At 34.7% G+C, this 24,616-nt stretch overlaps 1 protein-coding gene across 1 annotated transcript; it reads right to left on the minus strand.

Annotated features, from left to right (window-relative positions):
• Nucleotides 1-3,434: 3,434 nt before the first annotated feature.
• LOC100789442 (glutamate receptor 3.6) lies at nt 3,435-8,170 on the minus strand. Its single transcript, XM_003533360.4, has 7 exons — nt 7,993-8,170; nt 7,542-7,820; nt 6,086-7,428; nt 5,702-5,979; nt 5,558-5,589; nt 4,906-5,312; nt 3,435-4,261 (listed from the first exon to the last, which is right to left on the minus strand). The coding sequence occupies exons 2-7, from the start codon at nt 7,807-7,809 to the stop codon at nt 3,797-3,799; spliced, it is 2,793 nt and encodes a 930-aa protein (XP_003533408.1). The 5' UTR covers nt 7,810-7,820; nt 7,993-8,170; the 3' UTR covers nt 3,435-3,796.
• Between the last annotated feature and the right edge of the window lie 16,446 nt (nt 8,171-24,616).

A 24,616-nucleotide genomic window follows, 5' to 3' on the forward strand; every position in this document is an offset into this window, starting at 1 on the left:
AACGACACTTGTGGCATCAATATAATAATATCTTTGTGGTGGCGAAAGTTCTTGAAGGACAAACTCTTAATTCCATTTTCAATACCACTGTTCACTGTACATTAGTGAGAGAGAGAGAATTGTTTTGACTGGGTTGGTGACTTGGTGTCAATTACTGTAACTAAGTGGATAAAATGTTTTCGTTGGAAAATAAAAAGGATAAATACCATTTTAGTTGTGTAAGTCCGTGACTAATTATGATTGAAAAATAAAAAAATTTAATTTAATTTTTGAATGTATAAAAAATTGATAAATTAATGTTGCTATTAAATTTATAAAATTATTTTATTTTATTAGTAAATTATAATATTTGAAGATAAATTTGACAATATTTATATTTTTAGAACCAATTTTGAGATTAAGTTATAAAGTCTAAAAATTAATTTATCATTAAATTTTTTTACAAGATCAATATATCATATATTTTTATACATTCAAATATTAAATTTAAATTTTTGATCTTTTAAAGATTAATTAATTATTATTTTATACATTCAAAAACCAAAATATAGATATTTACCTATATACAAATTATGACGTTTAGATTAAGTTTCAATTCTATCAAAATTAATTTTAAAGTTAAGTCAAGTGAAAAAGTAATAAATAATTATTTTAATTTTTACTATGATTTTAGATTATCAAAATTGATTCCAGGTGGTATCTATGTACTACACATTATAAGCATACTTACATAAGAGTACTTATTACAAGTTTGATAATAAAAAAATATCAAAATAAGAAAAGAATATACAGAAGATTATAGGTCATTTTTATAATTTTAAATAAATTCTGTATAAATGCTTTCAAACACTCGTAAACAATTAGAACAAAATTTTTCATTTAATTATTGATAAATTTATTGTAAAAACCTAAAATCTTATCTCATATTTCATATTTATATTTATATATACGCGTGTTATTAAAATATTCTAATTAACTTAGTTATAATATATGTAAATTATTATAAATTTTTTAATATTTTAATTCAGTTCCTCCCATTAAAAAGAATATACACGAACACGAGTATTTTTCACATGATGTCGTTAGTTAATATTAAATTCTCACTATAATATTTTTATGTATGTACTTTGTAAAATTTATATATATATATATATATATGAAGTTTGTGAATAAAATAACAATATAGAATATCTTTTACACCACAAAAAAACCACTACTAGTATCCAGGTCGGAAAGACAATGAAAGTACATCACCCATCGAGAGAAACCGACGAAAAGGAGCTGAATGAAAAACACACGTATCAATATATCGTGCAGCAAAGATAGAGACCAAGATTAGCTTTTTCTTTTAAGCTTAGAAATCAGAGATAGATATAAAAAACATATATTATGTTTAATTAATTTAGACTCATTCGATAGAAATCATGTTTAGTTAAAACGATTAGCTTCTCTAATTAATTGTTATGAATTTTAATGCTATTTATAAATAAAAAATAAATGAATTTCTCAAACAATCATTCCGAGGGAATGTTGTGACATGGGAAGCGTGAAAATGAAACGAAAACACGTGATTGGTGAATGCGACGGTAAGTGACAACACTTTCCCACATAAATTAATGGCAAAATGACTAATGGGCCCCCCCTCTAATGGGTGCAACAACAGAACAGAGTGTCACTACTTACCAAAGCTGGATGGAAACAAACTCCAATGACAACACAGATTAGATTATGGGTATTTAACCAAAGGATTGGGGGTTAAATCTTATTGTATTCTTTGAGAATTATTTATTTAATGTGATAACACAAATTAGATTATGAGTATGTAATTAAAGGATTGATCCTCTGTTAGATTTTATTATATTTATACGAGTGATACTTATTTATTTGATGGGAGAATATTTTTTATTTTTATTGTGTGCAAATAAATTTTGGATTAATATTAGTTAAATATTTTAAATGAAATTAGTCTTTCACCTAATAAAATAGAAGACATCCGTGACATTTAAGACAAAAAAATTATGGGTATGTTTATGTAAATAATTTAGTTATGTATTTTATTTCCTAATAACTACTTATTAAATATAAACCTCTTGATAAATTTGGCTACAAAATTTATTGAGAGAAAAATAAATAAAAAATTATCATAGTAATTTTTTATATAATTTATTAAAATAAGTTAAAAAGTTATTATTATATTTGCTCATGCTCAGGAAAAAGATTTTGCATGTTCTTGTATAATCATTGAAAAATGACTTTGAATGAAATTTATTTTAGTTAAAATTAATTTTGAAGTTATTTGATTAATGTTTAAATGTTTTTAATTTTTATTATAAAATCAAGTTAAAAGTAAAATTTAATATTAAAATTTGAATCTAATACAAGCAGCTAAAAACTGTTTCAAATCATAATTAATTATAAACTCAAAATCAATTATGAATTTTTCTCTAATGTAAAATCAAACATATAAAAGTATATTTAAAATCAATTTTAGATTCAGAATCAATTTGAAATTAAACCCACTTTATTTAAAAAAAGCAAAACCTACTTAGATAATTTTTATGACTCAAAAAGATTAGTCTAGTAAGTTATAAGGATATCTTGCAACCAAGAAAGAAAAAAAAAATGGTTACAAGTAACTTCAAATATTTTTTTGAACAATCTTAAATTATCTCATAGTTTGAAAATCACCCCTTTCTTTAGATAATTGTTGCAGCACGATGCCCATTTTTGGGCGACCTTCTTTTGTGCTCACGTTGCCGTCTAATCCAGCAACTTGCTATATACCCAGGAAACTACCATGAATAATGAATGTGCCAAAAAAGATGTCATTGCATATTTTAGTGTGATTGATGAAATAAATACTACAAATACAATAGTAACAAAAGTCATATTTTACTGTATGACATGAATCACTTGTTTTTCAGGTTAATTATAAAGACTAATTCTTTAATTATAAATGTTATTTATCACTAAATTTCACTTAATAACTTTGTCTTCTTTTTTCCTTCTCCTTCTCCTCCTTCTCACAACATTAATTAACCACAAATAATTAGGTTAACACTCCAAACACTATATATCATTTGCATCAAACCCAAATATTATTAATAGAATAAAGAAAACAAAAGCATGGGAGGACATGAACCAAACCCATGTACAATCATTTGAACTTAAATGATGAAAGATCATATCTATTATGGAAAAATCCTCCCTAATGAAAGTAGGTATTAAATACCACCAAAAGAAACCTTGTATGCTAGGACTATGAGAGACAAACTTATTTACACAATTGTTATCTTCACAATATATATATATATATATGCAATTTCGATCATTTTGTAGATCAATTCAAATCTTTTGGTGAGAAAATAAAAAAACCTTTTAAAGCGGCACATATTTTAGTTTTATAAAAAGATACAATCTTTCATTATTTTGGAAATTTCTTATTCACAACAATTTAGTAAAATCATGTAAAGCTCCATGAACCTTTTCCAAATAGGTAGACAAAACCATCAAAATTTTGAGGGGTAATCACACTCTTAAGGTCATGCCTAACCTAGTTAATTATCCCATAGAGACATTAGGTGTCATTGGTGTAAGAAGAACATATCTCTCTTATTTTTAGTATGTGCCACACACACATATTTCACACAATAATAGAAAAAACATACTTAACGATTAAATCAAGAATGAGTCAAACCCAACCTTTTGTGCTCACTATGAACATATTTGCTATTATTAAATAAATATTGTCCATTTAAATTACAAGTGCTCCTAGATTTAGCATAGGTTATAATAGTTAATCTTGGGCAGTGACATTATTTTCAATGTGGACACGAACAGTTGAGTCATCCAAAGATCCATCTTCATGCACTACCTTTCTACAAGAGCACTTCTCCTTTCTCCTTGTCTTTGGCCAGCATTTGTCTTCCCCTTCTCTTTCATTGACAAAGGAAAGGAACGATCGAAGACGAGCAGAGAGTGATGAGCATTCAATGTTATTACTATTGGAATCCCTGCTAAAACGGTAGGCCATTCTAATAACATAGCAAAGGAGAGCAATGAAGCATGCTATGCCACTCAGTAGGAACAGACCCCAAAAGCTTTTTAGCTCAAGTCTGTCTATGCCTTGTTTTGCACCCTCTGAGCTGCATGCACTTCTTGTTAGCCATTTGTCATGAATTCTTTGCAGATCACCATTTTCTGATAGTTTTAGGATGGCAGTTGACATATCAATTGCTAAGGGAGATTCCCTTGGGAAGCCCTGCATGTTACACATTTAAAACATGTTCAAGCCATGTTGCTGTCAACAATGTGATGACCATATATAACACTATGAATTTCTTACTTTTATGATGAAGCTGTCTAGTAGGTAGATAGAGATAAACAATCAGCACTTTATAGCACTGTGTGCTATAAGTATTTACATTGGTCTTATGGATATGCTGTGTGGGTTTTCCACTAGGAAAGTAGCTCCCTGGTTGACTTGACTGTGTTGCGTAGTGGATTAGACTATTTGGATTAATATTAGGATTTTTTTAATTTTTTTTTTGTGAAAGTCTTCCAAGGAAGAGGTTGATGCCCTTTTAAGATTATAAAATAGATTTTCTAATATTTTGACATCAGTGCAAAATCCACCTTCATTTCCACTAGTGAAATGTATCTTCTGTGCCTATATGCCAAACTTTGTTTTGAAGACTTCGAGAGAGAGTGAGCTATTAGAAAAAAGAAAAATGAAGTACACATGATGGAATATGCACATCCTTTGTATACAATACTTTTCAATTTTAGAGAAGAATATTTTTAGAATTTTTCAACCACCTATCACCTATCTTAATACTTTGAATGATGAATTTGGTATATTTGATGTTGAGTTTAACATAAGAGAAAATGGATTTATATACTTACAAAACCCCATCCCATCTTGGTGAACTCTTGACCAACGATACCAAATTCACATCTGGTCGCTAGGAAGAGCTCCATATACGCACGTTCATCTATTATTGCAGCAACACCGCCATTAGCAGGACCATCCTTCAAGGCTTTTTCATATTCTGATGGCGAGTTGAGAGGAACAAGCCTGGACCTGTGTATGTTGAGCTCCTCTGTCAGATAATTCTCAGCAAATGAACCCCTCAGGAAACCGATGCGGTCGCTGCTTATTACTAGGCTTTCAATTCCTTTAACCGGGGAAGAGAGTTGTTCCACGGTTAGGATGGAGGTGAGGCTAGCAATGTAGCTTGAGTTGAGTATCAAAACCACAAAAAGCCATATTATTAGCACTAATCGACCAAGGGTGCTCACAGTTTTCTCTCCTGCATAGAAGGTGTTTTTCTGAGATGTAAGACTTTAAATGTACACCATCATTTTTTACAAGGTAACATGAGTTTTTGTTTCTAAAGATGGAAATGAAAATTTTGTTAGAAAACGTGTTGGATGTTAATAGCATAAACCTTTTTGGTTGATTGATCTTTACAGTCTGGTAAAAATTGAGTTTCTGTTCTGTACACGAGGAAAGCATCAAGGATAACTACATTAAAAAAAAGTTCCAACAACTTACTATGTGCAAAAAATAGGGTTGAAAAGCTAAACCTGCAGAAATAAATGATAAAGATGTCAGCAATAGATAAATCATGCTAGTGATCATATGAACCAATAAAAAAAGTTAAGGCCATATTTCAAAATTGTTTTGCCACTTGATTACCAGACAATGGTGACAAATTGTCTTCTAGGAGGGCCTCTAAAGTCATCATTTATGCGACGCTCTAAAATCCACACAACAGCTCCAACCACCAAGAAAAACATTCCTGTCACAAACCACATCATTGGAGTGAATGGTGTGAGGAAAGCCCAAGCACTTGATTTCAGCTTCTTGATAGGAGCCACAACAACTAGACCAGACTCAATATATGGCTGTGTAAAATCCGCTATCTTAGTTCGGTTTGTAGTAATGGTAATGTCCCCCACCACAGCATCAAAGGCCTGCACATAATAAAATAAGCAATTTCAATGTAAGAAATTAAAACAAATCAAAGCAGCATGATTCGCAAAATGATGACAGAGTATATACGAAAGCTTTTATACTCACACCAGTTGTGATCATGTGAAGAAGGTCTAAATTTAACGGGTTGGTTTTACCATCACCAAATGGAATAAACTTGAATGGTACCGGATAAGGCAACAAGTTCAGTGCAGCAGTAAACACATCTATGCAATAACCACCAAACATCTCAGTTCCCTCGATTTTTGACACAAACTCGCGGTAACTAATTCTGAGTGGCACCCCAATTCTCAAGTGTCTTCCATTGCTGGCGAAAACCCAACCACGCGGGGTTTGAGTTGTTTGGCCAGGCCAGATGACACCAAATAGTCCCTCACTGAAATTGGAGTGATTAGGACCTTCCCCAGTGTGAAGACCCGAGGTTTCAGACCAATAACCAATCCTCCTAATTCCAGTGCCTATCACATTAATGATTTCATATGATGGATGCACCAAGTTTCCATCAGGACTAAACATCATTTGGCCTGTTAAACCAGTTCTGTTCACTTCTAAAATCTTTTGAAGCAACATGCTACCATTAACAAAGACCCCTATAGTATCAAGGTTAAGGCTGTCCCCTCTTAACATGTTTAGGCTTGAATCATTTGAAAATGACAAAGTTCCACCACTCTTAAAAAACGAATCGAGTGCTGAAGCAAGCAACCACACAGTGTCATAGGCGTAAAGACCAAAGATATTTACCCCAAAAGGGTCCTGATTAGAATCTTCTTTTTGGCTCAGTTTTTTCCACCTAGAAACAAATTGTTTTTTCATGTCTGAATCTGGTGCATGCATGCGCAAGGTGATAACTCCTTGGATGTCATTCATGGCTGAAGATGAGAACAAGGATGGTTCTGAATCTAGTACTGTGGAAAGCCAATCTGTGGCTATCCACACATAACCACTTCCCATCATGCCAAGTGACTGAGCTGCATGATGGAGCACTTCTAGTCCTGAAGAAGGGTATATGTGAAGGACTATTACCCTTGATTCCATTAAAGCTACCTTAACTAATGCGCTGTTTATTTCTTCGTGGCTTATGTTATCTGGTTTAAATGGTACTTTATATGATATTTTACAACGTTTCTCTGCTAGCTTGTCCCCCAAGGCAGCTATCCCATTTCTTCCATGATCGTCGTCGACGAAAATGGCTATGACATCTCTCCATTGAAAGTGATCAACAATTTCTGCCACAGCAGCCATCTGATACAGATCACTCTGTGTTGTCCTAACAAAATATGGGAACTGCAGTGAAGTCAGTGTAGGATCCGTTGCTGCAAATGAAAGTAGAGGCACTTGCATCTCATTTGCTATGTGTGAAATCACATGTGCCATGACTGAGTACTGTGGACCAATTATGGCCACAGTGTCTTTCTCCATCAACAAAAATGCTGTAATAAAAAAAAACCAACAAAACAGTGACTGGGATATATAATGTTTTTGTGGGGAAAAACGGGCAAAAGAATGAAGTGGGAAAAGGGTGATGTGTTTGAAAAGGACATACAATCAATGATTCCTAGGAATCCAGTGGATAGTTTGGTGTCTAGCAATGTTATATTAAGCTTAGTTCCATTGAGAATTGTTGCATTGGAATTTATGTCATCCACTGCTGCATGTATAGCAACTTTAGCCACTTTGCCAATTGTTGAGTTGAAGGATAAAATTGCCCCTATGTTAACGGCACTTGGTGATGTAGAATCGGTAGTGGTGGTTCCTATTGAGGGAAAACCACTGTAGAGGATGACAAGGACAAGAAGCCAAACTTTGCTCATGTTGTATTTTACTGCAAATATAATAACAAGGCAAAAGAAAACAAAAAGGATCCTAATAACATGTTAATATGGTACAATAACATCTTAAAGTTATAAACGATATACTATATATGAGATGAAAACAGAAAAATATTCGCATCGTTAAAGAAAAAGAAAATAAAAAATTATATGAAATATTCTTACTGAGATATGTAAACAATATTTGGACTGTGGTAGCGTACTTTTCATGAAAATGGAGGAAGCTAAAGGTTCGAGCGAAATTAAGGAACACAAATGTGTCTCCTTATTACACTTTCACTGAAACAGCTAGCAAGTTGTAGTTTATTTGTGACATGCCTTGTAATGTTGGAGATCATGTGCTAAAGTGAGGCATGGCGTGAATCCTTTTATAGCAAGTGGCTCATGCATGATGTGCTCTGTCCTTTTGAAAGAGTAGTATTCAATTTTCATAATTTTAGTTTTCGTCATTATTAAGTATGTTTAGGGAAAATAAGAATACCGAACAATTGAATATATGGATGAAGGTATTGAATATAAAACACAGCACGGTACTTTTTCTATTGCTGCATGAATTTATTGTTGTATGATTTTTTATAAACATAGTGCTGTTCTTTTGAAAAAGTGCAAAATGATAATAGATGGAAAATAATAGACTGATGCTATTTCTTAGTAATGACGATATGTGCCAATGAGGACCCCTGTTTTTTTTTTGTAGAAAATATCTTCCTTGACTATACAGAACTTCCGTTCAAAAAGTGCTAGAATAATAAAGGTCGACAAGGATTGTTAATGTTTTATTTGTAGAAAATATCTTCCCTGAGACAATAGAACTAGCTCTCATTGTTAAGAAACGGTAGATTTTAAGTGTATACCTATAACTGAAATCAAGTTCAGAAAGTGATTTTAAAGATTCAATATCGTATGGACACGGGTGAGTTGCAATCTCCATCGATCATCTGAAGTCTGAACAAAGAAATGAAATATTTTTCGCACTTCATTGGTGGGAAGTGGGAACTGTGTGTCACACCCAAAGAGCTAGCTAGTGGTACTCGTAATGATGGTTTACATTGACAAAAAAATGCAAACACACAATAAAAGTATAAAACTTACATAGTTTTTAATTACACGGTTAATAAATAAAAAATTGGTAGAGATAACTTAAATATTATAACTTTTAAGATAATTATCGTAAAATTAAATACAATTGTCATGTATGTCAATTTTTAATTGGTTTAGTGGGTGAAATCTACTTATACTATTAGTGTATGTAAGTGTTCCTGCTGATTCCGATGAGGTCTAACTGAGTTGTCTGATCCTTTTCTTCTTAGTGGATTCTCTGATCTTCGATGTTGAAGTCAGGGGGTACTTGCAAAAAGGATTCCGACAAGCAAGTCAATGATGCTCAGAGGTGTTTGATTGTCTAACACTGGGATGAGTCAAACGTACCTGGGGATCTCTCCTCTGGGTCTATATATACATGTCCGGTGTTGAGAGAGTTATGCCATGTTCGAAGCCACGTTGGTCCTCTATGAATCGAGTTCGTGGGTGGCAACTCTGCTCCAAGTCTGAGGGAGAATAGGAGAAAGAAGTATAGTTGAAGTGATCTTAGTTTTTTTTTATGTTTAGAGTGATGTAAAAGGCTTTTTGTTTGTAAGAATCAAGTTCAAAATGAATGATAATGTTTTATGCAAGGTTGTTGAGTTGCATAAGAGTCTTTTATCAACAGAAATGTTTAAATTAAATGCTAATGAAAAAGACAAGTTTTTTGTGGATTAATTGTTATTTTCCAAAAAACACTGAGGTTCAAATTCGACCTCTCGCTAACTTGAAAAAGCCAAGGTTTGAATTCAACCTCATGTTAGCTTGAAAAAGCTAAGGTTCGGACTCGACCTGTTGTTTGCTTGAAGAAGTCGAGGTTTGAATTCGACCTCTAGTTGGCGTGAAATAGCTGAGGTTCGAATTCAGCCTCATGTTTGCTTGAAAAAGATAAAGTTCAAACTTGACCTATTGTTGGGTTGAAGAAGCCAAGGTTTAGATTCAACCTTTCGCTGGCTTGAAAAATTCGAGGTTCAGATTTGACCTTTTATTTTGAAAAGTTGAGGTTCGTATTCGACCTTTTGTTTCCATAGTGCAATGTAAGATGGCAAGAAGGTATGTAAATTGTGTGGGGTAAAAGGATTTCATTGGTGATTTAACTTTAATAGGGATCTTCCTTTTACAAAGGTACTCAGGTGTGCCTCCTTAAAACTTCTTAAGCAAAAACCCTTAATTTTTTACAAATGGGAAAAAATATCGAAGTAAGAAAAAGAGTACACTACCCAGTTCTAATTGTAGTAGGGCCTTAAGTGCGTTGTATTCCAGGTCCTAGGGACGATCTTTCCTGCCATATCTTAAAGCTTATAGGCGTTGTTTTGCAATGATTCGGTGATGTGGAATGGGCCTTCCCAATTTGGCGTGAGCTTTTCTTTTGAGTTATCTTTCCTGGCATTTCCTCGGAGCCTCCAAACCAATTTGTTGGGCTTGAAGCTACGTTTCTTGAGCTTCAAGTTGTATTTTTGAGTTATTCTTTATTTGCATGCTTCTTCTTGAACTCATGCTTTGCTTTTGAGTTCCTCGACCAAATCCAACTCTACTGCCAAGGATTCTGAGTTGTTGGCCGCATTGAACATGCTTATGCAGAGTGAAGGTTCGCCGATCTCCACAGGTATCATAGTGTCGATGTCGTAGGTTAACTTGAATAAAGTGTCTTGCATGGTAGATTGGGAGTACAGTGGTACCCCAAAGCACGCTTGGGAGCTCGTTCACCCATAGTCCCTTGGGGACTTTGGACAGTCTTTTGCATAACTTGGAAATGATGATCTTGTTTGTGGCTTTTGCTTGCCCACTAATCTAGGGATGCTTGATTGAGGATGTGAAATGCTTAACACTAAGCTACTTGAGGAACTCTTCGTAGTCCTTTTCGATGAATTGTCTTCCGTTGTCCGTCACGATGGCTTGAGGTAAGTCGTACCTGTAGATAATGTTCTTCCATGTGAAGTTCTAGACCTTCTGAGCTATGATCCTTGCGAGGGGTTCTGCTTTAATCCACTTAGTGAAGTATTCCACCGTGATGAGGAGGAATTTGACCTATCCTTTGGCCATGGGAAATGGTTCAAGGATGTCCATTCCACACATGGCAAAAGGCCAAGGAGACGTGATGCTATGGAGTGCTTCTAGTGGTGCGTGGAGGACATTGATGAATTCTTGGCATTCCTTGCAAGTTTTGACATATTTGGCGTCCGTCCTCAAGGTCGGCCAATAGTAATTAACATGAATGACTCTAGCTACCGTGCTCTGACTTCTAGTGTGCATTCCACAAATTCCTCAGTGTACCTCATCTAGGATGTAATCCGTGTGATCTTCGTCAACGCACTTCAATAATGGCTCTCTTGAACATTTCATTGTTAATGATAACATAGTGCGAAGCTTGGTGTCTTACCTTTTCGACTTTTACCGCCTCTTGGGGTAAGGCGTCGGTGACCAGGTAGGTCCAAATGGGAGACATCCATCCACTGGGAGCAATCAGACTTAAGCATACCTCGGTAATGTCGGTGGTGGGGGAGGCGAGTGTCTTTTGGATAAACGTCCAATGCTAACCTGGTCTCTTAGTGCTCGCCAGGCGGGCTAAAGCATCAACTCAATCGTTCTATTCCCTGTTGACACGGACCAATTCTTTCTACTCGAAATGTTCCAAGAGTTGTTTGACAAAGTGGTAGTACTTCTGTATTTGTGTCTCTTTGGCTTAGAAGACCTTGTTAACCTGCTCCGTGATGAGCTTAGAGTTGTTCCTGCACCTAAACTTCTGTACGCCGACCTTGATTGCTAGCTTTAGTCTGGCAATGAGAGCTTAATACTCGGCTTGGTTTTTTGAAGCCTTCCTGTCAAACTTTACTTACTACTCGATGGAGACGTAATCTGGTCCTTCAAAGGTTATGCTTGTGCTGCTGCCCTTGCTATTAGGGGCTTTGTCCATATACAACATCCACCAGTCTTCACTGTTGTCCTCGGTAAGGGGGAGTTTGACTAGGAAATCAGCCAAACACTACCCTTTGATGAGGCCTCGAGTTTTGAATAGTAAGCCAAACTCAAAAAGCTCGATCGATCATGCTACCATTAATCCAACGAGGTATGGCTTTCTGAGCACATGCTTGAGATGATGGTCGATTTTCATCACAACTTGGTGACTCTGGAAATATTACTGTAATCGTCTAGCATAATGAATTAGTGTCAAGGAGAGCTTTTTGATTGTTTGGTAGTGTTTTTCCGCTCCTTGGAGTACTCGGTTAGTGTAGTAAATCAACATGTGCTTTTTGCATTCTTCCTCTAGGAGAATTGAGCTTATTGCGGAGTCTAAAATAGATAGATATAGCAACAACTCGACTCCCGATGTGGACCAAGTAAGGATTGGTGGAATGGCGAGAAAACTTTTGAACTTGGAAAACATTTCTTTTCACTGATGGTCCCAATGGAAGTCGATTGGCTATTTTTAACAATTGAAAAAATGGTTTCACATTCTCAACCATTTTCAGTAGAAATCGAGATAGAGTCGTCATTCTACCGATCAACTTCTTCACTTCCTTTAGGATTTGCTGGCTGCGCATGGCAATGACTGCTTCACACTTGTTTGGGTTGGCCTCGACTCCCCTACAGGTGATCATAAAACCAAGGAACTTACCCCTTCCAACCCCAAAGATGCATTTCTCTGGGTTTAGCTGCATATTGTGCTAACAGAGTTCAGTGAATATTTCTGCTGAGTCTTTCAGATGATCGTTAGGGTCAAATGAATTTATAACCATATTTTCAACGTAGACTTTGATGTTTTTTTCGAGTAGGTCTTTGAAAACTTTGTCCATTAGTATTTGGTATGTGGCACTGACATTCTTTAGACTGAAACACATGACTTTGTAGCATAAGTTTGCATCTTCAGTGATGAATGTCATCTTACTTTTGTTTGGTGGGTACATCTTGATCTGATTTTAGCCTGAGTATGCGTTAAGGAAACTCAGAATTGGGTATCCATAAGTGTCATCAGCAAGTTGATCGATGCAAGGAAGCAGGTACGTGTCCTTCGGACAAGCCTTGTTAAGGTCGGTCTAGTTAACACACATCCTCCTTTTCCTGTTGGACTTCTTGACCATCATGACGTTGGAAAACCATGTTAAGTACATGACTTCTTTGATGAAACTGACATTGATAAACTTCTCAGTTTCTTCCTTTACAACTTGTTGGCGCTCTTTTCTGAGCTTCTGTTGCCATTGTGCCACGGGTTTGGCTTTAGGAAAAATAAAGAGTTTGTGGTATATGAAATTAGGGTCTATGTCGGGCTTGTCACAATCACACTTAGGGCGTTCAATGTTGTTCTGCCAATCAAAACATTGTAGTAGGTGTTGGAGTCGTTGAGGATGTATAGGACAAGTAATGTTCTCGACAACTCTCCTCTTTCAAAGGTGGTTGCCAACTTTACTGCATCATGGGTGTGAACTTGCCCCCCTGCAAAACCGATCAAGGGTTCAAGATGAGGTTTTATGAACTTATGCGAGACGTCTAACTTTTGAAAAGTGGACCAAAAAAGTATGTCGACCGAGCTTCCTCTGTCTATCAGGACTTTCCTGATGTCCTAATTGGCGATGCTAACCGTAATCACCATTGGGTCATCTTACTCGGGATCAATTCAATGAACGTTATGTGGTTCACGCTTTTGATTGCACGTAAGTGCCTCTTTCGGGCCGACTTGGAGCTACCTCCGCAACGAAGCCGCCTACAATGGTGTAGATGACTCTGCATCTCCCCCTTCGCCAGCTACCAAGGCGTCGACTTGATCTGGCTTGGCGTTAGTTTGTTCTGATCTCTTTAGAAGCATCATCTTAAGTTATGCACATGCCTGACTCATGGGCTCCACCACAAATGTTACATCCCCCAATTTCCATGACTGAAGATGGAGCAAGTTGCACAACATGCAACTGTTAGGAAAGCTTATTCAAAGTCTCTGTGAGGGTCTATATTTGCTTGGCTAGGAGCTTGTTTTGAGCTAGCAACGCATCTTAAAAGGTAAGCTCAAGAAGACTCTTCTTTGTGGTTGTATAAGCTCGATCACAGAGGATGGGATGATCATTGACTGTCATATTTTCAATAAACTCCATAGCTTCATTAGGGGTCATCGATTTAATTTTTCCACCAGTGGATGCATCAAGAAGCTGCTTGGAATAGGGTTGCAAGTCATCAATAAATATATTTAGTTGAACCGGCTCACTGAACCCATAGGTAGGAGTCTTCTGGAGTAAACCATGGAAGTGATCAAGAGCTTTACTCAATGATTCATCATGGAATTGGTGGAATGAAGAGATCTCCATTTTTCCCTCAACAGTCTTGGACTCTGGAAAATACATCTTCAGGAACTTCTCCACCACCTCTTCCTATGTCTGTAAGTTATTCCCCTTGAACGAGTGAAGCCACTTTTTTACTTCACCGACCAAGGAGAAAGGAAATAGGTTGAGGCGGATGGCATCTTCTGGAACTTCTACTATCTTCACCTGTTGCAGATCTCTATGTATGTGGCAAGGTGAGCATATGGGTCTTTATTTGGTAGGCCATGAAAGAGATTGCCTTGAATCAACAGGATGAGGGAATGTGGATATGTAATGTTGGCTGCTTGAACTTCTGGTCGGGCTATGCTGGTAAAATATTGAGGTGTAGAGGAACTAGAGTAGTCCTCTAAAGTCACCCTCTATAGTCAGTCTTCTACCATAATGGTTTCAAAATTGGGTTGTGAGTTGATCACAAGAAAGAACGAGGAAGATTTAGAGGATGAGGGTCTTCTCTCTCCTAGATGAGCCTGCACCACTTGTTGCTCTCTTATTCTTCTTGCAGCGTTGTTTCTTCTACAAGTTGCTTCAATCTCTAGATTCAATGGAACAAGGTCTTCCCCTGTAGTTATACCTCACATACAAGAAAGAAAGCAAACTACAACACATATTATTAAGGTTAAAGATTTAATTATAAAAAAAATATTAAAATAAAGAATTAAAGAATAAAGAATGATTGCTTTGAAATTAGAATATGAAAACAATTAAGTACAAAGGACAAAGTCCCTGGCAACGGTGCCAAAAACTTGTTAACTCATTGGCAAGTGCACCAAATTGTCCTAAGTAGTAAAGTAACACGAAAGTCTGAGTGTTGAATCCACATGAACTTTGTTTGTACTTAGATTGATGTATATCCAATTCTCAGGCAATTAATGAATTAATTTAAATAATTGTGAAAAGGACAATAAAATAAATTGACATAAAATTAAACTAATTATCTAAAACATGCAAGGGAAGAAAAACAAACACTTAGGGTGATGAAGCAACGGTTGATTCAGAATGCAAATATGTTGGGGCCTAACCTTCCAAACCTACTCTTGATGTAATGTTAATAATTTTTCTCTATTTAAGATTATTCCAGTTATCACCTACATCCACTCATATACTTTAACCATGATCCCTCATATGAAAGAGCCTAATTTACCTAATTTCTCTCATAATCCCTTAAGAGAATAAACTAGTTAAATTTCATTATAAACAAAAATGCATAAAATAGGCTAAACAATGTCATTCTATCCCTAGATATGAATCATTTTGATTTCCTTTTCCAATTTTTAAGAGATAATCATTTCATAATGCCTAAACCCTAAAACATATCATGAATATGGGAGATCAAACAACAATCAATGAAATTAAGCATAGAAAAGAGATAATGAAATAGAAATAATATTAAATAGATAGTAAGAATAATTACATCACGAGCATTTGGTTGCTAGGCTCCCAACAATGGAGGGATTTAGCCTCTCATTGTCATGAGAGATTTTACAATTGCAAGGGGTTGATGGGGTGAGAAGAATAATGAAGATGGAAGGAAGGAATGACTCCTAATGTGGTTTCCCTTGTTCTTGCATGAATCCTAGCCTTTGGACTCTATGGGAAGCTCTGATTTCGTGGGTATTCCGTGTGTCCTTTTTTTCTTCCTTTTTCCTCTTTTTAAAGGCATATTCTACTTAAATTTTATGTGACTTCTCACTAAGCACGACCGTTGCGCTGAGCGAGTGAGTTGGTGGTCACGTATTAGGCTTCTCTATGTGACTTCTTTGCACTAAGTGAGTGCTGCCCGCTGAGTGACTGTGTCGCGCTAAGCGTGCATGGCGTGTTGAGTGAGAGTCTTTAGATCTTCAACTTCTCTTTCAAGCTTTACTCTATGTTTTTGCAGCCAATATAACACCAAAACACCTACTGGACAAAAATTTGAATGATGTTAGAATTCTAATTATTCACATAAAAAGAAGCAATAAAAGTGGGAAAATCCAACAATTTTTATTGACTTGATCACAAAATATACCTATGCACAATAATTATCATTTGTCGCCGTGGGATTGTTGTCTTTGGCCTCCATGATGACTTCCATGGCCCCGACCATGACCTCGGTAACTGTCTGTGTTGTTGTTAGGGGTGTAGATGTAGTTGGCAAGGGCACCCTCCTGTATTAACTCCTCTATCTTGTCCCTCAGGGCAACACATTCCTTTATAGTATGATTGAAGTTTTAATGATATCAACACGTTTTCTTTCTGTCGGCTGAGTTGACTAACCTTGTTAGAGCTAGTAAGGATAGGATTTTCGCATTGAATGCTTCCTCGAGTAAATGCACTCGGATAACGTTTAACGACATGTAGTGTTAGTACTTAGACTGTTGGCTTGACTTTTTGAAGGATTTGTCTTGGACGGGTTTCGTCTTGTCCTTGTTATGATTGTCTTTTTTATGCTCCTCTGAACATACTTGGTTGCGGAAGGCGGATGGCTCCTCCATTTGGATGTATCTTGCTGCTCGAGCTCGAAGCTCGTCCAAATCTTTTGGTTGCTTTCGATAAAGGTTGTCGGCAAATGGTCTTGTCTTAAGCATTGTGATCATAGAATGTAGCATGACACCAGGGTTGAAGTCTCTAATTCTAACGGAGATGGCGACATACCTCTCCATGAAATACCGCAATGACTTGTCCTTAGCTTGGCGGAGGTTGACCAGAGCAATGGATATGGTGTGGTAAGGGCGGCTCGTTGCATATTACGCTCCAAAGCATTGGGCTAAGGTGAAGAAAGAGTCAATGGACCGTGGGGGTAGGCTTGTACCATGTCAATGCCGACCCTTTGAGGGAGGTGGGAAAGACCTTGCACATCATGGCGTCATTAATGGAGTACAAAATGACTTGTGTGGTGAATGCATCTAAGTTTTTGTCGGGATTTGAGGTACCATCATACCTTTCAATGTTCAAGGGTTTCTAGGTTATGGGTAAGGGGGATCCATGATGCCAACTACGAAAGGGTGCCAGTGAATGACATCATGGTTGGAGTTGAGTGATCTTAGTCGGGAGTGGATTAGAGGTTGCTTATGGTGATTGTAGAAGGAGAGTTGAGTGTGGCTTTCCTGGGTATGTGTCTCGGCATAGGTGGTTGGTGGGGACAGAAAGCAAGGTGGGGATGGTGGAGGTGGCAAAGGTGGTGGATGTTGGGTTGTAAGTCAAGTTTTGAGGTTCGTGTTTTTCTCCCTTAATCATCACATATCCACCTCATGTTGTTGCCTCGAGGCCTCCAAACTGGCCTTCATTTTCTTCCATAATTGTTCCATCTACTCTTGAATTTCCCGTATGGCTGACATCTCGGCTCGTGTGGAGCGCGCAGATGAACTATGATCGCCTTTCCTTGTTGCTACCATTTTGCGGTCGTAGGAAAATTTTCCTCAACCCCACGTGGATGCCAAATGTTCTTGTTGAGTTCTGATAAGGTCCAACCGTGTTGTTGGTCCTCTTCTTCTTACTGGATTCTGTGATCTTTGATGTTGAAGTAGGGAGAGGTACCTGCAAAAGGAACTCCGAAGAGCAAGTCAATGGTACTTAGAGGTGTTTGTGTGTCTAGCACTGAGATGAGTCAAACGTTCCTAAGGATCTCCCTTCTGGGTCTTTATATAGATGTTGGTGTTAAGGGAGTTGCGCGATGTTTAGAACCACGTTTGTCCTCTATGCCTCGTGGCCTAATTCATGGGTGGCAGTTGGGGATCACCATGAGCTGAGCACATGGGGCTCCATGACTCGAGTACATGCCGAGTTACACGGGCCATACGGTACAATAAGTATTATTTACTCTTATTATAGTTCTTAGATTTTTTTTAGGTTTAATTACACAGTTAGTCTCTATAGTTTCCAAACTTATCCAATTTAGTCCCTATAGTTAATAAGTGGTTTTTTTAGTTCCTGTAGTTTATCTTTTAATTCCCAATAGGTCTATATCGTTAAAATTGTTTAACACCGTTAACGGACCTTGGCAAAACTCCCTCTGCATTTTCAATTTATCTCCCTCTCGGCCACTGTCGTTCATTGTTGGGAATTAAAACTCATTGCGATTTGCTGCCACCAAGCGTTGATCCATGTTGTCCATTGTTGCAACCAACTAAAAATTAGACGTGTTCTTATTTAACAGAGGATGAAGGCAGGTGTGGTGCGGTGTGAAAACACACCTGAGCATTCTACATGCAAGTGAGAGTTCTGAGTGGACTTCCTTCCTTTGCACGCTTAAAACTATTGAGTTCCCTCTCAATTAAAAACTCATGTATACAAAGTTAACGATGTTAAACAATTTTAATGGTAGAAATCTATTGGGAATTAAAAGGTAAACTATAGGATTAAAAAAAAACTATTTATTAGAAACTAGATTTGATAAGTTTAGAAATTATAGAGACTAAATAGATAATTAAACTTTTTTTTATGTTTTTGTCAAACTGTCTCGTTTCTGGCAACGACCATTGACTTGATGTAAAGACGTCAATTAACATAGTCCACCAAAAAGTACTGGACAAAAGAAAACATTTTGAAATTCTTAGTGCTACATGTTTTGTCATTCATAGAAGGTTAGATAATAAAAAAAAAATGTTAGGATATATACATGGTACAAGGATCTTGATCTGTTATCCTATTAAAAAAGAAAAAAAGAAAAGGATAGATCGATCTTGATATATGTTAAATGTTGCACCAATAAAATTAACTTGGTACCACCTGTTAGGTCATCTCCCTTGGTTTCCTTACACAGGTTCATATCTTTAATAAGAACGGTACTTATTCTCTGACAATTACTGGAGGGGGCAGCTTGTTAATTAAGCACCGGTGCTTAACATTATAGTCGACTCATTAAATGGATTTAATGATAAAATAATGTTTTTATATAATAAGTGTCGATAAAATATAAGGATGTTGGATTATAATTTGATGGCTCATTAAATAAAGTTTTTAGAGTTTGTAGGATTAAAAAAGTGAATTGCTTATACATTATAAAAATTAAATAGGAGTAATGTGTAATGGTTCATGAACCCATCTAAAATCTTAAAAATTGAAAAAAGTGAATTGGTGGGATATGGAGATGGACTTAGGGACTAGCGAGGATATTAGACATTATATTTACTTAAACCCTAAAAAGACAGTAAATGAGTTTTTTTTCTTATATGTTATTCAACCGGTTTATTTCTATAATTCACAAAAAAAAGCCTGTTTGTTTCTACTCAACTGCATTTCTATATTCACACATAACACTCAATAATCTTTTTTTAACTAAAATAAGATCAACTTTTGAGTGTGACAGAATCATTGTAGAAGGAGCTAACTCCACAATGTAGTGGTGGATGTTCCCGCTTTTAAGATTAATTTGTATGTAGCATACCTTTATTTAATTTCTATGGCCGCGCTGCCCTTTTGAAATTTGGTGAACCACTCGTGTTTTCGCAATTCCATTTCAATCCAATAGCATAGTATTAAATTGGCAAAAAGTATTAATAATTGTATTTGTACTCAAATTTTGCATAACAGTTTTTACACGTAAGAAAGTAATAAGAGGAAAATAGAGGAAAATGTGAGATAATATAAGTGATATGATGAAAATTGATAAAAAAATATTGAAGAAAGAATTACAAAGATAAAATAAATTAATACAATTCGAAGATGTCTTCTATTAATTGGTTTAGTGGGAGGACTACTACAGGTATGAAAAATTCACGACTTTCACTTGTCAGCACTCAGCAGCCAAAGACGAAGAAAGCAATTCATGAAATCTAATTAATCAACAATGATGCTTAATTTGGTGGCTACTTTTAATTTATTTGGTGAAATGCAACTAGTAAAATATAAAAATGGAGGTAAGTGACTATTGACTAATATTTTCTTCCCGTTAATGATACCATCTTTTCAAAACAAAATTCATTAAGCCTCCAGTAACTTGATCTATTATTTCCAATCAGGAATACTTTCTAATTTTACTGGTAGATCAAATTATAGTACATCATCATGAGTTGTAACTTGCAATCAGGAGTGCCTTTTAATTGGATGCAAAAATGTTTGTGAATTCTCAAATGGCATGGAATAATTATCGTAGTGCTCTGGCAACGTGCCTTGCTAAATGAATAAATGCCTACTATCTTATAGTGCTTGAAGCACTACGTACTATTGAATACTATTATCTAACGTACGGATAATCTAAGCCCAATTAATTTTAGATAATCTAAATGAGAGCATGTTGAAATATGATAAAATTCAATTAAACAGTTTTATATTATTTGATAGATCTTAGTTGTTAAGCAGTTAAAAATTTGTTATAACAGATAATATGAAGTGTTGAGAGTGGTAGTTATACCTAACCACCATATATGTTTTAACCTTGTGTAAAAGGAATTGCGTTGTAATACTTGAGGATGAGAAAAATTTTAATATACACTACACTCTTATGGGTTCCTCTTTCTCTCCAAGAACAACATCTCTTTCATTTTTTTTTTTCAAAAATACAAATTGCTATTATTCATCTCCTTCAATCGGTTCTAACATTTTGCACAAGTGTCTGACATAATGACAATGAAATTATGACCTGAATAATAATCCTATTTGTCAAATGAATGATAAAAACAATTGTTCTGTTTCGCTCCCGATCACGCGATGACGCAGGAACACATGTTCAACCTCATTAAATTGTGTGTTCGTGTGTACATGTTTACTATGATCCTTTTAAAATTGTGATTGCTGTTGCTAACAATGGAGAATGACACTGGCCATAATTGGTCCCCAATACTCAGTCACAGCCCATGTGATTTCACACATAGCAAATAAAATGCAAGTGCCTCTACTTTCATTTGCAGCAACAGATCCTACACTGACTTCACTGCAGTTCCCACAATTTTTTTTTAAAAAAAAAAACTAAAAAAGTAGAACAATCTTTTGAAGCACGATTGCTTCATGTTGAAATTGTTGACGACATGTTTGTTCCATTTGGGGATGGTAAAACCAATTAATCCACTAAACACAGAACTTCTCAACATGATCACAGCTGGGGTGAGTATAAATTTTCATAGAGTGCATTTGTTCTAACTTGCTGGATTAAAATTTCTTGTAATATACTTGTAGGAGTTCGATGGTGTTGTGGGGGACATTACCATTGTCACAAACCGAACAAAGATGGTGGATTTTACACAGCCATATATTGGGGCACCTATAATTAAGGAAGATGGAATTCAGTGCTTGGGTTTTCCTGAGGCAATTCACTCCTATGTTTTTTCTTAGTTGATGGAGCTGTTGTGTGGATTTTAGAAGGTCGCTCAAATGATAACTTTAAAGGCCCAGCAAGAAGGCAGTGTGTAACCATTATATTATATGGTAATTAAGCCCCAAAACAACATCTTTGATTGTTTTATTAGGAGACAGAATACCAAGTTCAACAGTTTTTAACATCTGAATTATTTCTCTATGCAGATTTAGCTTTTCAAGCCTGTTTTTTGCTCATAGTAGGTGGTTGAAATTTGAAACTTTTACTTAGCTAGTGCCTTGTGGTTTTTTGTTGCTTTACTATAAGAAAGAATGCGTACTCAATTTCAAAACGGTATAGATAATCTATCATCTTGAAAGTTTAAGCTATTATATGAAATTTCATAAATAATCCTACTTTATAACACATTTTTACTTAAGCCAGAGCCTATTTTATGCCCTTGAGGTATAATTCTATCAACTCTTGACAAATGTGTGTTGTTTGAAAATCTTAGGCCACGTTAAGGTCGGCTGATTAAGCTTTTTTTTTTGTTTTAAAATGTAATTTTTAAAATAAAATATGTTTGAAAAAAATGAGTTTAAATAATTTTTAAGTCAATTTTAAAATAGTTTACATTTATTTTTAAAATCAAGATTTTTTTTATCCATTTAGTTTAATTTTAAAACATACACTCTCACCATCACTTACCACCATCACAATAGTTGTCACTATCGTCATTACCACAACTACTATTATACCATTTCACCACCACCATTATCACACATCCCTACTCTATCATCGATGTCATTGTTATCACCATTGCATTATGGTCACTCCAATATCACTATCTTCATGTCATTGTTGTCATTACCATTATTTTATAGTCAAGAAAGATAAAATGATTGACTAATTTTATCTATCTTTAATTTGTATCAATTCTTTTAAAAAATTAAATTAAATTAAAATTATAAACTCAAAATTAATAATTTTGAGTTTTAAAAATTTTAAAACTAAAAATAGAAACTCACCCTAAACTATTAACATCTTAACATGAGTATTTTTGTCATAATGAATATTTCTCTACACACTCAAGTTACTTATCTTGTAACACATGATAGGATCAGAGCATATAAGTTTTTTTTTAATATATACACTAAAATTATATCCTTCATACCTTATTACCATATAAGGTAGTAAAAAAAATATAAAATGATAAATGGTTAATTTTAGGGTAAAAAAACATTTTAATTCTTGAAAGATCCCCTTCTTTTGTCATATATAATAAATTAGAAGTGTATGACAATTAACTCCATTAATTATTTTCAACAAAAAAAAACTCCATTAATTATCCGATCTAATAATAATAAATTAGAAGTGTTTCAATTTAATAAGTTTCAACATGGACCACAGTCAAGTCAATCAGGGGTATTCCTTGGAGGTGACACATCCCATATGATCGTGTGACACATTTTAGTCCCACACACTACAACAATCAGTAGACCTGCTCCACCCAAAAATTTATAATTTCACTTTTATATATTAATGTTAGGTTACCAGCACTTAGTTTGAACATGATTTAATGATTAATTACAGCCTACAGGCCTTCCCAAGGGACTCTCCCCTAGCAATTGAAATGTTCACAGCCATCTTAAAACTATCAGAGAATGGTGATGATCTGCAAAGAATTCATGACAAATGGTTAACAAGTAGTTTCTTTTAATTACTATTCCTTTGTCAACGTCAATATTGTGAGTGCCATCTTGTTTGTGGTGAAAGTGGCCACTTATATAATTAAGTGCTTATACAACAACATTCTTGTTGAAGATCATGTAAATCGTAGCTAAGGCCACATACCACATTGGTATTTTAAATTTCACTTAATCTTATTATTAATATATGTATATAATTTGAGTACGAATGAATATAAGTAAAACTAGTACTACGTAGGATCTGAGAATAAAAAGCTAGTCATTCTTTGTTTCAGTAAAGTTGTTTTCTATAAATCAAATAAAAACGTCAGCCATTTTTTGCCATCTTGTCTCAACTTTACGATATATTCTTCATTTAATCCGCTTTTGGTACATTTTAAAAAGGAAAAATACACTTAAATAATTTTCTTTCCTTAAAATAGGAGTTTTTGATTTTAGGGCTTTTAAATATTTTTGTTTTAATTTTAATTCTTTAATTTTTTTTTCAATCTTTGTTATCAAATAATAACAACTTTGAGTTTACAACAGTTCATAACATACCAACAAGATTAACACTTCATTAACTTATCACATTCATCAAGATTCTCATATTTCTTAATAAATCATACTTTTAAATTCTCATAATAGTTGATGACATCACAATCATTGATAAAAAATTTAAAATACTTTACCAAAAAAATTACATGTATCTGATCAGACTCTTTGATAATGTTATAAGTCAATGAGTTATCAACGTCAATCACATAAATCAAGTTCGATTCTCATTGTGTCTAAAATTTTCTTGAATTATTCACATTCACTCATTGCAAGTGAAATTAGTTTCTGACCCAATTAATTAAAGAACATATATAATCTCTAACCCAGAAAAAATAACTATTATGAATAAATACATCATTTTTTTAAAAAAAAATTTCTTCATATTCTTTGTGCTGCACTCTTATTTTCTTCCGATTTTTTTTCTATTACACATGTTATATTTGTCACTTGTTTATCTTTTTCTTTTTTACTTCTTATCTCTCTTTATCTTTTACTCCAATATATTTTTTTATATGTGAGAATAAAAAACAAAGATACGATTTACAATGATTTACACACTCCTTTTAACCAACTTAATTATATCCCTTTGACTTTCACTTCAATATATTACCATTGAGATATACTTACACATTTTTCATAATACTAAATAATAATTGATATATTATATAATTTTTATAAAAATATAGGAATAAATTTAGATAATTTGTATGATATTGCAATAATAATAATAATAATAATAATAATAATAATAATAATAATAATAATAATTTGTGTATTTAGCTTTTTGTTTTTTTTTTTGTTACAAAAAAAAATCTAGTAGGCAACTTTTGGTGTGTCTCTCCTCCGGTACTCCCAATTAAACCTCCCACCTACTTTTAGAAGTATGCATTTAATTATGAAGGCAAAGAACCACCAAGAGCATGGATCATCCCACTTGACCAATGATTTCG

Source organism: Glycine max, chromosome 9 (assembly GCF_000004515.6).
Source record: "Glycine max cultivar Williams 82 chromosome 9, Glycine_max_v4.0, whole genome shotgun sequence".
In the NCBI taxonomy this organism is placed as follows: Eukaryota; Viridiplantae; Streptophyta; class Magnoliopsida; order Fabales; family Fabaceae; genus Glycine; species Glycine max.

Excerpts from the sequence above, each read along its gene's own strand:
- LOC100789442 (XM_003533360.4), bottom strand. The coding sequence starts at position 7,809 with ATGAGCAAAGTTTGGCTTCTTGTCCTTGTCATCCTCTACAGTGGTTTT. Across the intron at positions 5,590-5,701 it reads CAATTTGTCACCATTGTCTG|GTTTAGCTTTTCAACCCTAT; the intron begins GTAATCAAGTGG and ends TTATTTCTGCAG. Across the intron at positions 4,262-4,905 it reads CCAAGATGGGATGGGGTTTT|GGCTTCCCAAGGGAATCTCC; the intron begins GTAAGTATATAA and ends TGTAACATGCAG.